The 17,509-nt window shown below is 41.5% G+C and overlaps 1 protein-coding gene and 1 pseudogene across 2 annotated transcripts in view; one reads left to right on the forward strand and one right to left on the reverse strand.

Moving 5' to 3' along the window:
• AP2B1 (adaptor related protein complex 2 subunit beta 1) overlaps positions 1-17,509 on the forward strand; it is a 111,962-nt gene that overhangs the window by 66,664 nt on the left and 27,789 nt on the right. The window contains exons 15-18 of the mRNA XM_079724991.1: positions 2,021-2,062; positions 2,916-3,062; positions 5,811-5,956; positions 9,023-9,152. Of these exons, the coding sequence (XP_079581117.1) occupies positions 2,021-2,062; positions 2,916-3,062; positions 5,811-5,956; positions 9,023-9,152 (465 nt within the window). The remainder of the gene's footprint in view (positions 1-2,020; positions 2,063-2,915; positions 3,063-5,810; positions 5,957-9,022; positions 9,153-17,509) is intronic.
• LOC307068309 (glutathione-specific gamma-glutamylcyclotransferase 1-like) lies at positions 13,380-14,012 on the reverse strand (annotated as a pseudogene). Its single transcript has one exon. The product of its transcript is annotated as a glutathione-specific gamma-glutamylcyclotransferase 1-like (transcript).

The raw sequence follows: 17,509 nt of genomic DNA on the forward strand, positions 1-17,509 counted from the left end.
TGCGGGATCTTCGTTGTGGCATGAGGGAATCTTTTAGTTACGGTGTGTGAGATCTTTAGTTGCGGCATGCAAACTCTTAGTTGTGGCATGCGGGATCTAGTTCCCTGACCAGGGATCGAACCTGGATCCCCTGCATTGGGAGCGTGGAGTCTTAGCCACTGGACCACCAGGGAAGTGCCTACTCATCCTTCTTGATCATGCTTTTATTCCTACTTCTTCAGCCTTTATTCAGGCTATTTGAGAAATAACCTCCCCCATTTTTGCATTCTATAATTTCACACTACCATGTCTTTGAAGCTTCTTTTCATTATCCTTCAGCCAAAAGGAGGCTCTTCTATTCAGAACTTTCTTTTTTTGCTTTAGTATATTCTGTATGGTTTTTGCATTTGTGTTTTGTTTTTTTGCCAGTTTGCAAAGCCTGGATCTTGTTCATCTATTGTTTTCCCCTCATTGCCCGGCATGTCTATAGTCCCCATAGTACCTTGTGTCCAGCAAATGTGAGTGTGTGTTTGAATAAAAGGAATCCCATGCTTTTCAGATGTCATGCTATGGATGTGTGTTATTCTAGAAACAGGGAGAAGGTAGGTGTGTAATATCTCTTCTATTTGCTGTCATTCTTTTCCAGTTATTCGAATTCTTGGTTGTGATGACCTTTTTATCTGTACGCCTGTGATTTCTCGCCCCACGTCCAACCAGTAAATAGTCTTCAGGAACCAGACTTGGCAAATGTTGGTTCTTTGAGGTTTGGAGTGTTCTGTAGCTTAGTGCAGAGCATGCTTATTCATGCCAGTTATGAAACGCCTGGGGTCTTTGTTCTGTCGTGGTGGAAATAAGCCCCATTGTTTTTCAGTATATGTATTATTTTTGAGATTTTGGCAGCCCAGTTTTATATATCTGTCCACTGAGAAGGTAATAAATCCTCTCTCTCAAATCGTGAAGACAAATACAGTTGTTTTTTTAACACAACCACAGCCTAGAGCTCTCCAGGTTCCTACCACTAAATGACAGACAATAAAGGAAACTGTTTTGTAAAGCAGACAAGGCATTCGGTGATTCAGAGGGGAATGTTAGATGCACAGTGAGAACTAGGGAAGTAGCAGTATAGAATCGTAGCACAAAAACGTGTTGTTTGCTTTCTGACCAGCAGCATTAGTTGTGGGTATGTGTGTTTTATGTTTTTTCCTGCTAGCTATTTTCAGCTTCAGTTCTTCTTTAATGCTTTTGTCCTGGAATTCAGGGTGAATTATATCAGAGCCCTGACAGGAAAGTAAGACCATGTGGAATTATTTTCCTGTCACCTAGCTAATTGCATGAGTCTAATTCTCCAATAGTTAGCATCCTTTTAAATGATCTACTCCAGATAAATCACAGCATTTCTCCTTAGCTGTATTGACTGTGGGAGAGATTTGAAGAATTGCACGCCTTCGCATTTCCTACCCAGATAGGATATCTTCCTAACCCAGCCGTTTACTTTCGTAGGAAAGTTCTAGCTAAACTCTAAAAATCACTCTTGTTCAAGCTATAATTTTTGAAGCTTGGAATTGCAGCTCACTACTGGTTTGGTTCCCACTTTCTCAGTGGGGCGGCAAGTTTCAAAACATATTTTAGTTTTTCTTCCCCCCCCCTTAAATTTCCTTTTAAAGAAAAAATAAAACATATTCAGAACATTACGACTTAGAGATACAGCTTCTTGGAATATGTAAACTCTTTAAATCCTGTTTGGGTTTGTGCCTATGTACCCCAGTGGAAAGATTGGATCTGAAACATCCCTGAGATGTCCCAGCTCCATCTTCTTTCCACGTTTTCTCAAAACTCCCACTCACCCTACTCACTTTCCCTACTCAGTTCCCCTAGGTTATATTTCTTTGCAGTCTAGAATTTCTTTAGGCTTTGGGAGTCAAGTTGAATAGCATGTATTCCCCGCAACTTGGTAGAGCAATTTACAGATTCTGTATGGGCATCTAGTACTTAGCTAAATGAACTCTACCTTTCTCTCCTCTCTCTCCTTTCTCTCTTTCAGCTTGGCAGTGACCTTGGCGGGGGCATTGGAGGAAGTCCGGCAGTAAGTGCCATCGGTTTTTTTCACCATGGGATGCACTGCCCCCTGTTTGATGCTTTTCCTATGCACACATTCTCAGACCAGCCACTGCTACTATCTAGCCCTGTACACCAGAACCTCTGTAGCAGTGTATGAAGAGTAGAAGGTAGCGTAGGGTTACTTGGAATCTTTGGGACCATACACCACATGTGGTGTAGGGGTCTCTTTAGGGATTGGCGCTCTGGTGTCTACAGAGTTCTTTGTCTTCCTGACATTAAAGGGCTAAAGGAAATGGAACCTCCCATCTTGGCGAGAGAATACTCTTTTCTGTCGTCTAGAAAGAGCTTGAGCATCATGCAGCTGGACTCAGAGTGAGACTCTCCTCGTACGTGAGTTAGGGGGGTGTGAGTATCCATCTCCCCCAGGAGAGTCTCCTACTAGATATTTATGCCTAAATGGGGAAATAAGACTTGCCTGGGCCCAAGTGGAAATGGAACTGCTGTCTAAGTTGGATGCTTCTCCTTCTTTCTATAGAAACAGATTCCCCCTTCATTAGGGTACCTGTAGGCCTTTTGCACAGAATCATGGAAGCTAAAATTGGAAACAAACAGAAAAAAACTTTGGATCACTGTGTTCCTGATCCTACTGATTACTCTCTTGATAGAACTTCTAAAGAGTGTGTATCTTTTCAATGATGAAAAAATAACCATGATGATTTGAAGGACAAAGAATATACGAATTAAACGCCTAAGAATATTGTAATTATGGTGTGTTCTTATTGATTTATCAATACTATTAAAATATATGGCAACATTTTAAGGACTATTAATCAGTTCTTCCTGGTCTCCCTGCTCCCCTTCCCTTTTATTCCCTGCAGGTGGGACAGTCCTTCATCCCATCATCAGTGCCTGCAACCTTTGCTCCTTCACCTACTCCTGCTGTGGTCAGCAGTGGTCTGAATGACCTATTTGAACTCTCCACGGGGATAGGCATGGCACCTGGTGGATATGTGGCTCCTAAGGCTGTAAGTAAAACAACACTTTCTTAGTGGACAGTACCTGAATTATTTAGCATCTGACATTTGTGTTACTCTCACTGATAATAAATCCAAGGTTGGGGCTCTTTTTCTAGAGGATTTACGAAGAAGATGAAAGGCGGCCTTAAACCTAGCAATAAGAAGCACCATAGCATCCTTATTAACCATTTGTATAATTAGACTTAAAATTGGAAATACTAAGCATTTAGTGTTTGTTCTCTAGTTTAGAAACATTGCCTAGCTTGTCAACACTAAAGTCAGTCTAGTGTAGATCTGATATACAGAGCAACAGCAGGAGGAAAAAGTCGTAATAGAGATGTAACATTTTACTTTGCAGTCGTTCCACTCTCCTTTTTCCGTTGGTACTGCATATGGATTCTAGAGTGCCATTGCTCAGGTTTGGTTTTCATGCATTTTACTACACCTTTTTAGAGTTTTGATTTAGGTTAGTGTCATTGGTGTCCCTCTAGTCTCAGCCTCACTTGATGTCCTGCTCAGACTGAAATTCAAAAGGGGAAGGGGAAACTCCCTGTAAATGAAGCATATTTCGGCCCTTGGGAATAGTGCCTTCCAGGCTAAGCTAGGTTTCTTTTAGTTTTGCCTTTCTGAGGGGCAGCATGCCTGGTTGCTTTCTGAATTCTCTGCCTGCTCATCCAGCTCAGTGTGGGGGATCCCTGCTGCAGTTAGTAAACCAGTTGTCCATCCCAGGAGTCTTGACTTTGTGTACACACCCATTACATAGAGTAACCAGAAATATGATTCAAAACTGAGCTATAGTGTTTTGGCATAACTTAGTAGCTTTGTTGTAAGGTTACTGCGTTGGCTATTATCCCCACAGACTTTTAATTGATTAAGAGGTTATCTAACGTACTTGTTTACTAACATTACAGTAATACCTAGAAATGACAAATTTAAATAATGTAGAAAGATCAGGTGGAAAATTAAGGTTCTCTCTGTCCCCACTTCCCCATAAGTAGCCACTGTTAACTTTTTCTGTGTCCTCTCAGAAGAAAGAAAGATCATGCGTATACCTGTATGTTTGTATCCTTTAAATACTGTCAGTGGGATATACTGTTTTGCACCTTGTTTTTTCTCTGCCACAGTCTTTTGAATGGCTGTATCCACTTTATTGATGTGTACCACAACGTATTTAATCTTTCTCCTGGTGATGGACATTTAGGTTATTCATCTAGTCCTATCCCCGCCCCCTTTTTTGTTATTATGATGTTACCATGAACATTCTTGTTTATGTGTATCATGGTATATTTTTGTAAGCATATCTATAGGATAAACTTGGAATGTGCTTGATCATTTAAGCATTTAAAAATAGACATTACAGGGGCTTCCCTGGTGGAGCAGTGGTTGAGAGTCCGCCTGCCGATGCAGGGGACACGGGTTTGTGCCCCGGTCCAGGGGGATCCCACATGCCGCGGAGCTGCTAGGCCCGTGAGCCATGGCCTCTGAGCCTGGGCGTCCGGAGCCTGTGCTCCGCAGCAGGAGAGGCCACAGCAGTGAGAGGCCCGCGTACCGAAAAAAAAAAAAAAAAATAGACATTACAGGGACTTCCCCTGTGGTCCAGTGGTAAAGAATCCGCCTTTCAATGCAGGGGTCGCAGGTTCGATCCTTGGTTGGGGAACTAAGATCCCATATGCCACTGGGCAACTAATCCCACGCACCACAACTACTGAGCCTGCATGCAACAACTACTGAGCCCACGCATCTCAACTAGAGAGCCCATGTGCCACAAACTACAGAGCCCATGCGCTCTGGAGCCTGTGTGCCACAACGAGAGAGAGAAATCAACACACCACAACTAGACAGAAGCCCACATGCCACAGTGAAGAGCCCGTGCAGCAACAAAAAGATCCTGCTTGCCTCAGCGAAGATCCTGTGTGCTGCAACTAAGACCCAATGCAGACAAAAATAAAACAATAAATTATTTTTTATAAAAAGAGACATTACCAACTTACCCTCCAAAAAGGTGGCATCAAATTATGTTCTCCAAAGCAGAATGTAATAGTGCCAGATTCCTTATATTCTCCTTCACTGAGTATTACTGACTTTTTGAATTTTTGACCCTCTGATAGATGAAAAATAGTATCTTGTACTATTAAATAGTGTCATTTTCTTCTTTTCTTTTTCCTTTTTTTCCTGTAATGTGGTTGAGTATATTCTCATGTTTACTAGCCACCCACTGACTAATGGGTATTCTGTCTTTAGTCAGGACAGTTCATGAATTCCTGTTGGTTTTTTAATATATATATATATGTAAACTGGTACACTCCAGGAGTATCACAGATTCTGGGGCCAGAGGTGGGTCACGAATGAATTATATAGAGAAAATAGGCATTCAGATTACTTAAACAACATCTGAATACTTACTATTTCCCAAAGACTATAACGAGAGTTAAAAATATACGTAAGAGGGCTTCCCTGGTGGCGCAGTGGTTGAGAGTCCGTCTGCCGATGCAGGGGGCACGGGTTCGTGCCCCGGTCCGGGAGGATCCCGCGTGCGGCAGAGTGGCTGGGCCCGTGAGCCATGGCTGCTGGGCCTGCGCGTCTGGAGCCTGTGCTCCGCAACGGGAGAGGCCGCAACAGTGAGAGGCCGCAGCAGTGAGAGGCCCGCGTACAGCAAAAAAAAAAGTCACCTTAGTTGCCTAAGGAAGTGAAATCTTAATTTTATCTTTATTCAGAAGCATCCTGTCTGGTTTCATTGGGCTTTATACTGTGTTTCAGGTCTGGCTGCCTGCAGTAAAGGCTAAGGGCCTGGAGATTTCGGGAACATTTACTCACCGCCAAGGGCACATCTATATGGAAATGAACTTCACCAACAAAGCTCTGCAGCACATGACAGACTTTGCAATTCAGTTTAACAAGAATAGGTAAGAAATCTGAGTTCCCCAGCTCGATCCTGAGACAGCAGTGTACTTTGTGTCCAACAAGGGAGTGTTCTATTTAGCAGTGGGTAAAAACTCTCGTGTTGGCAGATGTTTGATGTAGAGTGAGTGGAGGCTCTTGCACATCTGTTCAGTGGTCAGCTTCAACACTGGAAGCCCTAGGGAATTTTGCTGGGAAAACTCATCCATATGGAATAAGAAAACCGTCTTTGCCATTATAATCATACCTTTTCTATAATGTTTTGTAAATGAAATCACGTATGGAGTCTTTTACATTTGGTTTCTTTCACTTAGCATAATGCTTTGAGATGTTTCAGCAGTCTGTTCTGTTTTATTGAGTAGTACTACATCGATGCTTTTACCATGATTTGTTTACACTTTCACCAGTTGGTGGAACTGGGGGTTGTTTCCAGTTTTATCTTTTATGACTAAAGCGCCTGTGAATATTCACGTACAGGTCTTTGTGTGGATATATGTTTTCATTTTTCCTGGATAAATACCTAGCAGTGGTATTGCTGGGTCATATGGTAATAAGTGTGAATGTTCCAGCTGTTCCATACTCTTACCAATGCCAGCCATGCTTATACATGTATAGTAGTATCTCATTTTAACTTGAATTGCCCTAATGACTAGTGATATTGAGCATTCTTTTCATAATCTTATTGACCATTCTTATATCTTCTTTGGTGACGTATCTGCTCAGATCGTTCCTTATTCTTTTTTTCTTTTTAATTGATTGTCTTATTATCAAGTAATAAAGTTTTTTATATATTCTGGATACAAGTCCTTTGTCAGATATGTCTTGCAAATATTTTCTCCCAGTCTGTGGCTTGCCTTATTTTCTTAACGGTGCTTTTCAAAGAACAAGTTTTTTATTTTTTGTTTTATTTATTTTTTATTTTTAGGGAGATTGCGATTGACACATATACACTGTTTGTTTGTTTTTTTTTTTGGCTGCGTGGGGTCTTCGTTGCTGCGTGCCGGCTTTCTCTAGTTGCCGTGAGCAGAGACTACTACTCTTCGTTGAGGTGTGCGGGCTACTCATTGCAGTGGCTTCTCTTGTTGCGGAGTACAGGCTCTAGGCGCGCGGGCTTCAGTAGTTGTGGCATGTGGGCTCAGTAGTTGTGGCTCTCAGGCTCTAGAGCGCAGGCTCAGTAGTTGTGGCTCATGGGCTTAGCTGCTCCGCAGCATGTGGGATCTCATCGGACCAGGGCTCGAACCTGTGTCCCCTGCATTGGCAGGAGGATTCTTAACCACTGTGCCACCAGGGAAGCCCAAGTTTTTTATTTAAATGAAGTTTACTTTATAATTATTTCCCTTTTATGTCTTTTGCTTTTTGTGTTCTGTTTAACAAATCTTTGCCTGACCCACAGTTACAATTTTTTTAATGTTTTTTAATAGAAGTGTTAATAGATTTAGCTCCTACCTTTACCTTTTAGAATTCATTTTGAGGTACTTCTGGTGAGATAATATGTGTAAAGTAAGAGTCAAAGTAAACTTTTTTTCCGTAGTAAGTCTTGAAGTCAGATAGTATAAACCCTCCTACTCTGTATGTTCTTTTTCAAAAATTGTTTTGGCAATTCTAGGTCTTTTGCCTGCTGGAATTTTGCTTGAGAGTGCAGTGAATGTGCAGATCAGTTTGAGGAAGAATTGGCATCAAACAATATTGAGTCTTCTAATCCATTGGCATAGCATATCTCCCCATTTATCTAGGTCATCCTTACCTTCTCTCTGCAGTGTTTTATAATTTTTCATGTACAGATCTTGCACATCTTTTGTCACATTTAAGTGCTTTATAGTTTTGATGTTATAGTAAGAAGCATATTTTAGTTTTTGGTTGTTGCTAGTATATAGAAATACAACTGATTTTTGTACATTGAACTTGTATCTTGAAACCTCATTAAACTTACTTATTAGTTCTAGTAGCCTTTTTTTTAGATTCCTTATGGTTTTCCACATAGATAAATAATGAGAGCAAGATCAAAAGGGCAAAAGGGTTTTTTGATTCATAAATGTTGATACCAAAATGAGTGATGTGTCTACTCAAAATCATTTCTTTATTGCATTTGGGACTCTAAAGTGTAGTTTATCTACAAAAAGGAAAATGTTTCTTCTGCTAGTCTGTGACTCTTGAAATTGATACTACCTATATAAACTCAGTAATTATTTTATAAATATTAAAATCCCATCTTCCTTCCTGAGGCTCATTAGAACATAAATTCATTATAAATTTATATCATTAAGTTGTTTATTTGTTATACCTATGGGCCTACTTTTCCCTTTTTGCTCCATCTTTTAAAAATTTTATTCTTATGTTTCTGAGACGTAAGACATGTCTGTCTTCCCTCATATATTTTGGGGTTTTTTTGTAACTTCGGACTCAGGCTTTTCCCATCTCTTTACTATTCTTGTATTATTATTAGGCAGGCTTCTCTGAGAAGTCAAACTGGTGGGTACTCACTACCTGCCTTAGGCGAAGAAAGTGGCCAGATTTGAGTCTACAGCTTATCCTTTGGGGTGTTGTTTGGAATGTTTAAGCCAATCATCTCTGCTTTACTTAGACTGGCTCTTTCCCAATGATTGCATCCTGTGTAAGTAAATAAAGAAGAAAGAAAATGAGAGTTACCAGTAAATCATCCTCTGGTCTGATCAGGCAGGTTATCAAGCAAGTGAAATAATACCATTATACTTTACAGGGTGGGTATTCTTAAGTGTTCTTTCTCCCAAAGATTATCTAAAGGAAGATGTATAAGAAAAAGATGCTTATCAAACCTGTCCCTCTAGTGGCATGATAAACATAAGAAACTTTCAGAATCAGAGCATTAGCAAACCAGTTCTGTGCTTATGAATGTTTTCTCCTTCCTCAAATCTTCTTAATGGAAAAAAGACGTTATGTTGTAACTAGTGTTACAGCAAATTAGAATTGGGAACTTTAGTGCCTGCTATTCCTTATGTTTCCTTCAAATGGAGTAAAAAGCCATTGAAACCTAAAGACGTGACTAAATCCTGCCTCCTGATTAACCTCTGGGATTTCTTCATCCTCTCTCCTAGCTTTGGTGTCATCCCCAGCACTCCTCTGGCCATCCATACACCACTGATGCCAAACCAGAGCATTGATGTCTCCCTGCCTCTCAACACCTTGGGCCCAGTCATGAAGATGGAGCCTCTGAACAACCTGCAGGTTAGACTTTTACTTCACTCAGGGGGTACAGGTTTATGTCTTGCCAATTTTATCTGTAAAGCAACCCCTCTCTTTCTTATATTAGATATGATCATGGAATAGGGTTTGAAATAAATCTGTGGAGAAGACTTTTATTTTTCATTAAAAATACGCACAGAAGTCACGCATTGACACAAAGTTATTTTCTTTTTACTCAACAAACAAATGTTTCAAGGTGTTATGTACAAACTTTTTTTTTTTCTTAAGACTTTCATAGGGAATTTGAATGTCACAAGCATAGATTTCAGTAGAGCTGTGTGGAGGTCATCTTTGAACACACAGCCATAAATAGTTGGGTTATCTGGATTTAAATATGATAAGTGTGTGGTAAGTATAGCAGCATCTTAGAGGAGCTCAGAACTTTATGAAGTTTATAAGAGCCTCTCCATCTTGAAAATATTGAATTTTTAGAATGCTTAAGGTCCTAGCTTAGAGTATCGTTTCGTTTTCGCCACTTTGAATTTCTCTTTGAAATATAAGCCTTCTGGGGTTCAAGCAACATGAAGCCAGAGTAGTAAGCATGTAAGCTGAAGCTGTAGCAACCCTCAAGGGATAAAATACAGATATAAGCCCAAGAAGTTGAGGTTTTAATGCTCACAAGGACAGAAGAGACCACCTTGGGCTGACCTGAGATGGGGAACTGTAACTGATCCCTGCACAAAGCTGAGACCCTGGAAGGGCAAGTCCCTCAATGAAAGGGGAACTAGAAAAACAATTCCACAGGGGCAAGTGATGAGAGAGTTCTCTTTGACCTGGGTTCTGGGTGACCTCTTGTGAGAAATCCAGGCCCCGAATTTATACTGTGTATGTGAAGAGTTCTCCAAACCAGTAAATTAATGTAAAATTAGACCAGAACTGGTGAAACCCAGGGTACCTGGCAGAAGCAAATGCAAAACGGCCTTTATGCAATGGTTTTGAACTTTAAGGCCATCAGGACTCCCATCTGAGAAGAAAATCTCTACTGAAAGTCAGCTCACAATTTAACCAAAAAAAAACAAGAGGGAAAGATGCACTGTGACCGACAGTCAGAAGATGCAACAAAGAGGATTGCTATCCCCTTCTGTCGAGAACTTGAAATGATAGAATAGTATGAATGAGACTATAAAATATGTTTCAAATGATGAGCAAAAAATTTCAACCTTCCACTTTCCAGTCAAGACAGGTGGGATCCCATTGCTCAATCTCCTGGAAATACCAGTGTGGGATACTAGTACTTATGGTGAGACATCAACAATAAAATTACTTAGAGTTAAAAGTAACATTCTCCAACAGTTTAAATACCAGTGCACCAAGCCTGCTTGCCAGTGGACTAACTACCTTGCTGCCTCAGCAGTTGACTGCTTCTCTCTCAGCAAAGGGTGTAATGATTTAGAGTGACAATGAGTGAGTCACAGTATAACTTGGCTCAGTCTAGAAGAACAAAACAAGGATTTCTGTGCAGAAGGAATTGGCTCTGTTGCTATAATGAGACTAAGGTGTTAAGGGGCTTTTCCAGCACAGAATCCTAAAAGAAACTAACTAACTCAAATTTACATCTCTTCTCTTTTCATTGAAATCTAACCTCCTGTTGGCCCACAGAGCCTCAAGCCAAATATTTGAGGACAGTCAGCGTGGGTGCGAGAATGCTTTACTTTAGAATTAGGAAAGGGAATTTGGGTCATAGAAATGAGGGCAAATTTCCTACTCTTAAAACCAAAAGGAAACAGTAAATAAATAAATGTCAGTTGACTTCCCTATTTGCATTTCCATTTCACATTCAGTGAAATGAACACTCCAAATAGGAACCCTCATAAAAGAAATTGAATCTTAGTCCCAACCCCTCCCTCAAAAGTATTGGTATGATATTAGGACTAGCAAGTTTTCATTTTCACAAACGTGACATTATAAAAAACAATCTTAAAAGTTTTCTATCTAAGCAGAATGTAATAAAGCAGTTTCCATCTGTAGTCAACTATTGATTCTCCATGTTTTCCCCATGGATTCTTTTCTTGCAAGGATGTCATAATAATGGCTATTTTCTCATTAATTGGTATTGCCCAATGGAGAAGATAAGCAAAAACTTGAAAAGAGGTGAAGTTTTTTTTCCCCCCGCTATGAGCAGCTCTATTTAATGTCTGCTAGTGCAAGGTGAAACTAATGACTAGCTTGAAGTGGTAGGCTACTTTAGATTTCAGCTTCCGTTCTGCTCTTGTCCTAGTATGAACAAAAAGAATCAGATCTTAACTTCAACAAGCTTAGACCATAAAGATCCAGATAAAGCCAGGTAAAGATTGATTGGCATTTAAATGTTATGCAAACATAATGTTTAAATTCAAGAGCTCATGCAGGAAAAATTAGTACTTTTCTAGTACTCCAGACCATAAAATCAGTAAAGAAAAAATGGGGGTTTAGGAAATGAAATTTTGAAAGCAGTGTGAGTTTTAGCTATTTTGGCTAGTTTGATATCAATGTAGGATGGATAAATCAAACCTAGCCGCCAAAACTGTAATGTAACATTTAGTACAAAAACTTTTCATTAAAAACATCGTCAAACTACTTATTGGCTTATAGTCTTTTTGAAACATTATTGAAAGACACTGTTCCCTCTTAAAATGTAAAATAGGTTATACCTTAGATACCTGCTAGAAATTTGAACCTAGAAATTTTTTTCAGCTGTACTAATAATGTTGGATTTAAAAGCCTTTGTGAATTCAACTTATCAATATTACACAAAGTAAAGCTTAGCTTGCCCCCGTTGGGAGCTTCTCTTGAGTTTATTTATATCATATAATTATATTCCTTAAAAAGAAAAGAGAATTGATCCCCTCTATTTAAATAAAACAAAAACCTTAACAAATGTCTAAATGAATTTTCTCTGAGTTTTCTCTGACTTTGATATCCTTATTTTTCGTTTCATCTGTGTCAGTTGCTTAGAAACATTTTCCCAATATACTCCTTCAAACTTGATACCTGGCAGCTGACTGCTTCTTCAAGTCAGTGTCTGCAAAAAGACAGTAGAACAATGATATAACACGTGTTCATCCCAGTCTTTGTACAGATGCTGTAGTGTTCTCACAGCTGCTTGGCCTCCTTTTTCACCAGGCTGTAAACTCTTGTGAGAACATGGATAGCACCGTTCTTTCAAATTTTAATTTTATCAGGATTATAAAAATACAATTTAGAGTCAACTAGTTCTGTAGTTAGCTAAGAAAAACCCAGTCCCCAGCCTTCTCTCACCACTTATGGCTGTCATCTATATATATATTTCCAATCCTCCTGTTTTCCTGATACAGCTGTCTTAGAATTTGCTTTAATCAGTGTTCATTGTTTATGTTATTATGATTATATATACTCCTCATAGCTGAGCTATATGGTGTGATTATTTTTTTCTCCATAAAATTTTTTATAAGTAATTAGATATTTACCCATTAATACCTGTCTTTTTGTTTAATTTTTTTTTTAATGAGATCAGTTTATGGATTATAGTATAGGACAGACTGGGAAGGTGCCAGGACCTATAGTGATGAGCTTCCCAGGAATAGACCAACAAACAGACAGGAGTAGCCCAGACAGACAGACAGAAGGACAGGGAAACAAAGCCAAATGGGTAAGAGGCCTAGGCCCAGCCTCAGCAGCTGTGTCTGGCCTCCAGATCCAGCTCTGCCCTGGGGACCTGGGGGATGAGCAGGGCTGGCAGGGGCCTCAGTTCTTGTAGGGCCCCCTCTCCTCACTCCCTCCTACCCTCACCAGCAGGCTGGGACCTTTCATCTGTGAAAGGTGACGGGTGTTTGTTTGACGGGTGTTGTTTCTGGGGCTGGGGGATGGTTGGTCTGGAGTCGGGGGCAGAGGGTCAAGGCTCTTGGAGGCTCCCTGGGGAGGTGGAGGCCTGGCTAGTATGGGGATAGCAGCAGCACTGGGGGGGATCTGATCAGGCAACAGGCGCCTGCGGTGGGGCACCGCTCAGCAGGGCCCCTGTATTAGGGCAGGCCCCCCACCCTGCCCACCACACCAACATGGTGCAATAAATAAAGTTTCAAGTAGTTAAGTCAGTGTCAGGTAGGAGATCTGGGGGCTGGCAGACAGGCAGGGGCTTGAGAGAGGCCCTAGTCGGCCCACCAAGTGTTCTCAGTGGGCTCCAGCTGTATCAAGTCTGTCTGTGTGCACTGGAGTAGGGACCTGGCCTCTGTGTCCATGTAGGGGCTCAGCCCCTCAGACCAGTGCCAGAGCCTGCTCAGTGGGGCAGAGGCAGGGCAGCATGGTGCCTACAGCATCCACGATGGCTGCCAGGTGCTCGTCCTGTGCCTGGGGCCCACAGAGCTGCCTGGAGTCTGCCAGGCGCAGCAAGTACTCAAGGCTGTGGCTAGAGAAGCCTCGGCAGGCCAGGATCTGCGTAGCGATGGCCTCCTCAGGCGCATGGCCCAGGTAACCAGGGTTCTGCGGGGTGGCCACATAGGCCAGTGCCTTGAGTGGTTGGTCAGGGGCATCTTGAGGGCAGAAGGTGACCTCCTTGGTATCATAGCCACCAAGCACTGCCTCCCACACGTTCAGGTACTTCAGGGCCTCATTGACCCGCTCACCTTGCACCTGGTACGCCACCCCAAGTGCAGCCCTCACGGTCTTCAGGGAGGGTCACCACACAACCAGGCATCTTGTCGCTGCCCCGATGGAACGTGTCTCCCTGCCAGAGGCGGCCGCTGTAGCGGTGCACGAAGCCCACACGGCTGTCACTGTAGGCGAAGTCAGGCCTCCACACCAGGGAGCCGTACCCGGCAATCCACAGCGCTTGGGGGCCGCCGTCGTCCTGGAGGGCGGGGTGTTCTGGGCTGCCGACTCCTGCTTCATGGTGCCGGCCACAGGGACGGGCCTGGGCCGCCTCCAGGGCTGGTCTCCGGTGCGGGCACGGCAGGACCGACGGAGGTACCCACCTGGCCTGGCACTGCTTGGCCGCTCCTGTTTGTTTAATTTTTTGTGTTAACTGTAATTCATTCCTAAATTGCAGTGAGATCAGACCCTTCAAGATAGTCTTAATCAGTTTCACTTTCTTATAGTCTCCTTTTGGAGTCTTTTGACTGTGTCAGTCTGAACTGACTTCCTTCAACACCTGGAACTGTCATCCTGGGATCTCCCTTCATAATAGCCCTGGGGATTCATTCCCTTCGCCTGTCTGGTATGTTGGGTCTCCTATTGTATTTTTCTTTCCTTGGTTTACTCCTTCATTTTGATGAAGAACATCCTCTAGTAGCTTCCTAAGAATAAGTATGTAGAGAATAAAGTTTTTGAGACTTCACATGTTTTAAAATGTCTTTTTTATCTTCACACTTGTCTGATGGTTTCTGTATATCATTCTAGGTTAGGAAAATAATTTGCCATTCTGATTGTTGATCCTTTTCTGTGCCATGTTCTTTCTCAGTGAAAGCTTGTACGATCCTTTCTGCATCCTCCATGTTCTGAAATTTCACAGTGATGTGCCTTGGTGTGTGTGTCTCTTTTCACCCATTTTACTAGGTACTTTTTGGGCTCTTTCAATGTAGAAACTTGTATCCTTCAGTTCTGGGAGTTTTTCTTTTTTATAGATCTCCCTCCATTTTCTCTGTCTCTCTTATTGGAAGTCTTGCTATTTGAATGTTGACCCTCCTGGACTGATCTCCCTTTTTTTTTGTCCTATTTTCCATCTCTTTCTCCTTTTGCTCTACTTTCTAAAAACATTTTATGAAAAATTTTTAACTCTACAAAAGTAAACAAAATAGTGTAATGAGTCCCTGTGTGCCCATCATCTAGCTTCAATAATTATCAACCCATAGTTAATATTGTTTCATCTATACCCCTGTCCACAGCATATTGTTTTGATGCGAATCTTAGACATTTATATCATTTCATCTGTAAATATTTCAATATATATGTTTAAAACAGATGGTGTCTTATTAAAAACATAACCACAATAACTATGTGCACGTTAAAAAATTAACAAGAATTCGTTAACATCAAATATCCAGTCAGTGCTCAAGTTTTTAATTATCTCTGTATCTTAAACTTTTTGTTTGTTTTTATTATTACTGTTTGTTTGAATCAGTAAAGTGCACATATTATGATGGGTTGATATCTCATAAGGCTTCTTAGCTACACTGTTCAGTATGATAGCCACTAGCCACTTATGGCTATATAAATTGAAATTAATTAAAATTAAATAAAATAAAAAATTCATTTCCTCAGTTGCATCAGCCACATTTCAGATGTTCACATGGCTGGTAGTTACTAGATTGGGCAGTGCAGAAGTAGAACATTTCCATCATTACAGAAAGTTCTGTTGGACAGTGCTGATCTATGGGCACCCTCTCTTTTTCTTTTATGTTTCGTTTTCAGCAGCTTGACTGTTATGTACCTAGGTGTTTTCATTGTATTTATCTGGCTTTCAGAAGCTTGACTGTTATGTACCTAGGCGTTTTCATTGTATTTATCTGGCTTCGGCTTCCCTGAGCTTGGATCTGTAAATTGATAGTTTCTCCCAAATTTGGGAAAAAATTTTTTCCATTATTTCTTTAAATTTTTTTCCACCCCAGCATCTCTGTTCCCTCCTTTCAGACCTCCACTTACACATATGTGTAACCACTCGATATTGTCCCTCACATCACTAAGGGTGGTTTTTAGTTGTTATTGTTTTCTTCCTTTCTGTTCTTCAGATGGGGTGATTCCTGTTGATCTGTCTTCAAGTACACAGACTCTCCTTTTTTTATAGGCTACAGTGTTCTGTTACATCCATTCAGTATAACTTTCATTTCAGATATTGTACTTTTTGGGACTTCCCTGGCAGTCCAGTGGTTAAGGCTCTGCACTTCCACTGCAGGGGGCACAGGTTCAGTCCCTGGTCTGGGAACTAAGATCCCACAGGCCACACGGCACGGCCAAAACAAACAAACAAACAAACAACAACAACAGATACTGTACTTTTCAGTTCTAGGACTTCCATTTGGTTCTTTGCTAAAGTTCCCCATCTGTTCACTCAGGAGTGCAACTGAAGAACCCTATCTTACAGCCTACTCTTCCTTTATTCAACGTCCACCCTTTGGCCATCCCTTGGAAAAGTGACCAGTAGAAGTATCTCAAGCAGGCCCTGGAAACAGTGTTAGGGCTTTTTAGCCAGGAAATTCTATGTGTTCTACCTGGGCATGTCTCTTGGGCCGTGTGGATTCTTCTATACAGGGGTTCCGAGGAGGCCAGAGGAAGATCAGAGTATGGCCCTCTCAACCACGAGGGCCAGGTTAGGAGCTCCAGTTACCCATCACTGAGGGTAGCTGCAATCCTCTATGTCGGTACTTTCATGTCTTTCTTCAGGGGCTGGCTTAATTTTTCAAAAAATTATCCTGCCTCTCCTGATTAGAATATAAAGAGTTTCTACCAGCCTCCTGGGAGCTAAATTGGGAAAGAGGGCTGGAGAGTCTCCGTATTCAGTATATGCATCAATTCACTTACTTCACCACCCCTCTGCCATGCCTGGCGTCCCCTTCAAAGTGCCATCTATCTTACTATTTTATTTATTTTATTTTTATATATTTATTTATTTTTGGCTGCATTGGGTCTTCGTTGCTGCGCACAGGCTTTCTCTAGTTGTGGCGAGCGGGGGCTGCTCTTTGTTGGGGTGCACGGGCTTCTCATTGCAGTGGCTTCTCTTGTTGTGGAGCACAGGCTCTAGGCGCACAGGCATCAGTAGTTGTGGCACGTGGGCTCAGTAGTTGTGGCGCACGGGCTTAGTTGCTCCGCGGCATGTGGGATCTTCCCAGACTAGGGCTCAAACCCGTGTCCCCTGCATTGGCAGGCGGATTCTCAACCGCTGCACCACCAGGGAAGTCCCAAAGTGCCATCTGTCTTATTTTCTCTGAAAGAATCCATCTTTCAGTTTTATTCAGGGGCTGAGGGGCTGAGGTAGCTTAGAATGGTGGGGGGATCTAGGGCTGTAACAGTTTCTTGATCCTCTTTCTTTTAACATCCCTTCCCCCCATTTCCCCTCCATACAGTTCCAGAGGCGCTACCAGTCCTAAGCCTTTGAGAATTCTGTGGTATTTTTGCTAACACCATTTGTTTCACAGTTACCAAGATTTTGTTGCAGTTATATTTTCTCTTCCCCGTCTTTATGGATTTATACCTTAAAATTTTTTTCCTTTAATTATGGCAGAATTTCTTCCAAGAGAAAGAAAATTTAAATGTGATTTTTCAGTCTACTATCTTTACCTGAAAGCCTGATGGCACCTTCATAAAAATTCTTCTTTCCTTCTGTACCTACTTTATGGTTAAAGGTTAACCTATGGATAAAGAATTGGTCCTTTAGTGTATATGGTTTTTATTAT

Source organism: Hyperoodon ampullatus (assembly GCF_949752795.1).
Source record: "Hyperoodon ampullatus genome assembly, chromosome: 19".
Taxonomy (NCBI): Eukaryota; Metazoa; Chordata; class Mammalia; order Artiodactyla; family Ziphiidae; genus Hyperoodon; species Hyperoodon ampullatus.